The sequence below is a fragment of the Pundamilia nyererei genome, unplaced genomic scaffold (assembly GCF_000239375.1).
Source record: "Pundamilia nyererei isolate P.nyererei 1_Seehausen unplaced genomic scaffold, PunNye1.0 scaffold00057, whole genome shotgun sequence".
NCBI lineage: Eukaryota > Metazoa > Chordata > Actinopteri > Cichliformes > Cichlidae > Pundamilia > Pundamilia nyererei.
In genome coordinates, this window is record NW_005187458.1 from 1,479,264 (window position 1) to 1,484,755 (window position 5,492).

Sequence of the window (5,492 nt, forward strand, 5' to 3'; positions counted from 1 at the left end):
CACAATACGAGGTTAGTCATTAATATACTGCAACAACACGGGAATAGAGCAGCTGTGAGAGAATTCAGCATTAATGAATCAAAATTGGACTTATCTGACTTTTTTTTTTTTTCGCTTAATGCGCCTTATAATCCAGTGCACCTTATAGTCCGAAAAATACGGTACTCAGAATCCAGAGGGACAAACTGTGTTGTGAGACATCCTGTCGGACTGAACAAAGAGATTCATGTCCTGTCAGAAACAACTTCCTGTGTCATTATGTGAGAAAACTTCATCATCAATAAAACAAGCTTCAAGAGCAGTGAAAGAATATGGTGCAAAAGTCAACAACTTCTAAATAACAGAAAGTTTACTACAGTATATCAACCTTCTGTGCTTCACTCATGCACATTTACACATGAATAATTTAAAAGATAGAACTGCAAGGTCATAAACATTTGTTCATGGAGTTTAGAGAGGAATGGTCCTTTAAAGGTGAGAGTTTTGCTTCTTCTGAGGTCTGAGTTGACTCCTGCCTCTCCTCAGAGACTTTGACTCTCTGGACGAGTCGTCAGTGGAAGAAAACACTCGACTCGGCTTTGATGTGGCTGAACGAGAGTTTGGGATTTCTCCATTGATGACGGTGGAGGAAATGTCGTCTGTGGAAGAGCCGGACTCTCTGTCGATGGTCATGTACCTGAGCCAGTTTTACCAACTGCTCAAAGACTCGCCGCCCCCTATGGGTGAGGCTGCAAACTGCTCCCGATCAGCCATTCTACTGGAAAAGGACTGATAAAAAAGACGTGGTAATCCAATCCAGTGTTTGTTTCAGGCTGCCTGAGGCACATCACTGACCTGCGATCAGCTCTCATCGCTCCTGCCTCCCTCCTCAGCCGACTGGGAACCAGTTTGTCCAGGAAGAGGAACCCAAAGGTAGCGTAGTTCCACCTCCTCATACCTGCAGTCATCTGTGTGAAATTAAAGATGGTAATAATTCGTGGTATCTGCAGGAGCATGGGGGGGCATTGGGTAAAAAGAGGAAGACCAGTCAGCGGAGTCGAGAGCAGCAGGAGGTCAGTGTCCACACTTCACTTCAAACTCAGCTCATGTTAAATTATTCAGATCTTCAACCAGAACCAGACATTGAAGGACAGAGAGCGTTAGACATTCAGATTGGAGATGGTGAGTGGTCCGGCTGTCCGGCCATTTTCTTCGTCTTATGTAGTTCAGGGTCGGGTTCAGATGAAGACTTTTCTTTAATTCATCAAGACTCACAACTCACACAAAAGCTTCTTTTTCACTCTGATGACCCTTTTCAGTCTCTGTACGCCATGTGACTCAGATGGAGATGGAGAAGCTTCCATCACCAGGGCCTGAGCTGGCCACTCTTTCTCTCTTCAGTCTGGACTGATGGATGCGGCCTCTTTGCTCATTTACACACCACACCACTGATGGCGAGGATGCCATAAAGCTGACACCAGCACAGTGTCAGGGCCAAAGGTGGAGCTGCTGATGTCACTCTCTGTGGGAGAAGCCACCTCAGGAAACTCACTACTGTTTGGCAACTGACTTTCCTCTGATGACTATGACCTGATTTTTTTTTAATGGATATTTTGTTTTGCAGTCATGTGACCTGAATGGTGATGTTGAGAGCCAGTCATTTGAGGAGGAGTTTGTGGGTGGGGCCAGTCGGTCCAGAGTTCGTTTGATGGCCAATCAGCTACAGGCAAAGCTGCATGAAAGTTCATCTACCTGCAGGACATCTTCTTCTGCTGCTGCTGATTTCCGTCGACAAGTGAGAGCGTGCTGATTTCTGATCAATCATATTGATTTCTGATGGCCAAATAGGGGTTGTGGACATGATGTGTGTACTATTAATGTTTCTATAAATGCAAACACCCTGTGTTAACCAGCAGGGGGAGCTATCCAGCCTCCCTCCAGCCTCCCAACCAGCAGAAAGTCAGCCGACTGCATCTCCAGTTCACTTGTCATCATGGAGGCCGGTAAAGACCAGTAGAAGCCAGTAGAGACAGATGAGACATGTTGGAGTACTGATAAACTACATTTTCACTTTAAAGACTCATTTAAGAGGATGCAGGTGGCTGGATGGTTAAAATAAATAGATAATTTCCCTTTTGGCTGTTTGTTGATACTTCTGAGATCCTCATGTGAATCACACAGATGTTAGTTTGGTTTGTGAGAAGTTTCTGTCTCATGGATTCATGTGCTGGACTACGATGTAACTACGAACCAAATGGAGTTTTCGGTTTGAATTGAGACCCTTTAAAGAGGATTTCTCTATGGTGTGCGGTAGACATCACCGATTGGTTCAGGTTTTGGTTCTAGCCTCCTGCATCGTCACAGTTTCTGCAGAGTCCAGACTGCAGATGGAATAACGTCTGCTGTCTCTACCAGAAAAAACGAACTCTTCAGCAGGAGCAGATGAGTTTTCGATTCAAACAGAAGCTCAAGGCTCAGGCAGTTCTCGATGGGGACGAACAGGTGCCTGAGCAAGTACCTGAACAGGTATCTCTGATGGGTTTTGGTGTGTTTGTGTGCTGAACGTATACCCCTCCTCCCATAGTGCTCTGGTTTGTTCGGGCCTCGATGTCCCCCGGCTGCACTCGTGCTCGTCAGCCTGAACATCCTCAGTGGATCGTTGAGTCCTGCAGGGCTGTACCGATCGCCTGCTTCATGTGATCAATAACAAAGTGAGGCTCATGAATGGCTCCTATTGAGCAGAGGAGCTGTTCTCAGATCAGCCTGCAGCTCTGATGTGTTTGCTGACTGAGCACTTTGTGCGGCTGGACTTTCCCTCCATCTGCCGCTGTGTTTTCAACCAGCATCACAAGCAGGGTTTATTTTCCTCTCCTCTGGCTGCCCCATCGCTGAAAACAAGTTAGATCTCCTTGAAGATTCACCTGGTCCTGAACGGTATGGTGTCCCACAGCTCAGATGTATCGTGGCCATAAACCCTGATCAGGGTGAAGAAGCTGGAGTTACTGTCATGCCTCAGATGTTGCTGCCAGCTTTGATATAAAACTAACCCCAATATTTCACTCCAAAGAGTACAAACACAAAGACACTAAATAAATCCTGGAGACGTGGAGAACTAATCAGATGAGATGGTATCGGGTCACATGTGAAAATTCCTGCTTAAACACCATAACGCTGAACGTGATGCTGGTAAAAAGCACTTGATATCCTATCACTCTCAGTGGTGGATCAAGGGCCTCATTTATAACAACTGCATAGTGTAAATCTAAAGGGGTCTCTACTGGTGTTAGTTTCTTCACACTCAGGTGTGTGGATCAAAAAACAAACTTTTGGAAACAGAAGTTACTTCCACACCAGCATCTTCCTTCCCTTCTTTAACAGTCTCACCCTCACATTTCCTTCCCTTACCCTGACCCTGACCCTGACCCTTGGGTCATGGTCAGCTAAGGTTGTTTTCACACCTGCAGTGTTTAGTCAGTTTAAATCAACCTCTGGTTTATTCAGCCTGTCTGCACGGTTTGTTTGTGCAGGTGTGAACACAGTAATTGCACTCGAGTGCAAAACAAAACAACCGAACCAGCTACCAAGTGTATGTTACAAGTTTGAGCTAAATATCATCCTGTACAAACATATGTATTCTCAGTGCAGGAAAGTGCTATAGACGTGCAAAGGTCTGTACAGGCTAGCAGCTACCATGAATGTCTCAGAGTTCTATGAGCGGACTGAAGTGAAACAAAACAAAGCAAAACTACAAGTTTTAAACTCATCAGCTGAGTCGGACCAGAGGACACGAGCTACAGGTGTGAAAACGTCCTTTGAGGCAGATGATGTCAGGGTTCAGGTCTCGCCGTCTTTCCTGGATATTAAAAGTGAATATATGGAGTTCATTTTCAGCTCACTGCACAGGTTAACTGCAGATGAAAAGATATGGTTCATAAATGAGGCCCATGGTCTGTGGCTGTAATGTGTCTGTGTCTGTCTGTCTGTCTGATCAAAGTGCCTTCAAATGTACACGGGTGGCGTGAGCTCACTGGCTGAGCAGATAACCAGTCGTATGCAGAGTCAGGAGGACGGTGGTGGGGTAAGACTGCTTCAGTATTCTGCGCCTTGTTCCCTTCGGCTCTTTGACTTTGTTTCAATCAGCTGAAGTGAAGAAGATGTTGTGATAAATCAGCTGATAACTCTGCCCAACTGATGATGGAATTCAGTTTGCTGAGACTTCTTTTCCTCGTTTCTTTTTTCTTGTGGTTTCTTCATTTCTTTCATTCTTCATGTCCTAATGTCTCCTTTCTTTTAGCTTTTTAGTCTGTCACCTTTCCTTCCATCCCAGCCTTGTTTCCTTTCCTCCACTTTCACTTCCTTTCCTTTAACCTTTCCTCCATCTGTTGCTGTGTGTGTCCCCGCAGGTCTCTGCCAGCTGCAGTCACGTCTGTTTCTTCTGTAAGCAGAGGGTTTATGTGATGGAGCGTCTCAGTGCAGAGGGCTTGTTCTTCCATCGCAGCTGCTTCCAGTGTGGTTCCTGCAGCAGTCCCCTCCGCCTGGCCTCGTACACATATGACCAGCACACCGGTCAGTAAACTCACACCCCCCTCCTCCACCCTTCTCTGCTGTTGGGGTTTAGGTTTTAACAGGTTTCCATGTTCAGCAGGAAAAAGGAGAGGTGTTCACTCTCCTTCTGTGGGGACAAACAATGACCTCACAGTCATGAAACACATTTTTAGAGTCTCCCTGAGCAGGTCATCGCCATTGACCCTCAGAATAAACCTCCAGTTTGACCCTGACCTCCAGGAGATAAAACAGATGTCTGACTTTGAGATGAGACCATAAGAGACAGAGTTGATATGGACTTTCTCAACCCACACACTGAAAAACCTCTATTGATGGCCCTGGTGTCAGGGTGATGACATCACAAACAGGGTTGTGGCAGTGACAGAACGTTAGATTAAACCTGAGTGACAGAGCTGAACTCATCGGTCTCATTCCTGAGGCGTGGTATCAGACGATATCAGACTCATGACTAAGTGGAGGATAAAGCCTCTCTGTGTCCAGGACACAGATAAATAAAGTTCACAGTCGAATCTGTAGCTTCATTAGACAATGAGCAACAAAAACAGGGAGCAGTGTGACATCAAATAAAAAGATCCAATCAGAAACAAGAGAAGAAAAGACAAAACGGCCTCATTTGCAGATAAATTTGTTTGTTTTTGAAGAGCGTTAATGTGTGTAGGGGAAACCTGTGTCAGTCTCCGCGGTATATTTGGATCTTTGGGGATAAAAATGGAAACGGCCTCATAAACGGGCAGCTTGATGCAGAGAACAGTGCTGCGTTGTTCAGCAGTCAGCAGTTCTCTGCAGACTCAAACACTGGCCTGTGGGCCAGATCTGGCCTCCCGATGAAGATCTGTAACCATACCATGAGCTCAAGTTCTGCTCTCACCAGAGGCGGAGCCAGACATTTGAAACACCTGGGGCTTAGCCCGAAAGGGTAGTATGCATGTGGGATTTTTTTTTTTTTT

General features: G+C 45.8%; 1 protein-coding gene across 1 annotated transcript in view; it reads left to right on the top strand.

The window, feature by feature from the left end:
- Window positions 1–5,492, top strand: part of LOC102215548 (protein-methionine sulfoxide oxidase mical3b-like) — a 31,772-nt gene that overhangs the window by 13,501 nt on the left and 12,779 nt on the right. Inside the window, exons 12-18 of the mRNA XM_013911145.1 lie at window positions 528–722; window positions 812–912; window positions 990–1,052; window positions 1,604–1,774; window positions 2,395–2,505; window positions 3,974–4,057; window positions 4,383–4,545. Coding sequence (XP_013766599.1) covers window positions 528–722; window positions 812–912; window positions 990–1,052; window positions 1,604–1,774; window positions 2,395–2,505; window positions 3,974–4,057; window positions 4,383–4,545 — 888 coding nt within the window. The remainder of the gene's footprint in view (window positions 1–527; window positions 723–811; window positions 913–989; window positions 1,053–1,603; window positions 1,775–2,394; window positions 2,506–3,973; window positions 4,058–4,382; window positions 4,546–5,492) is intronic.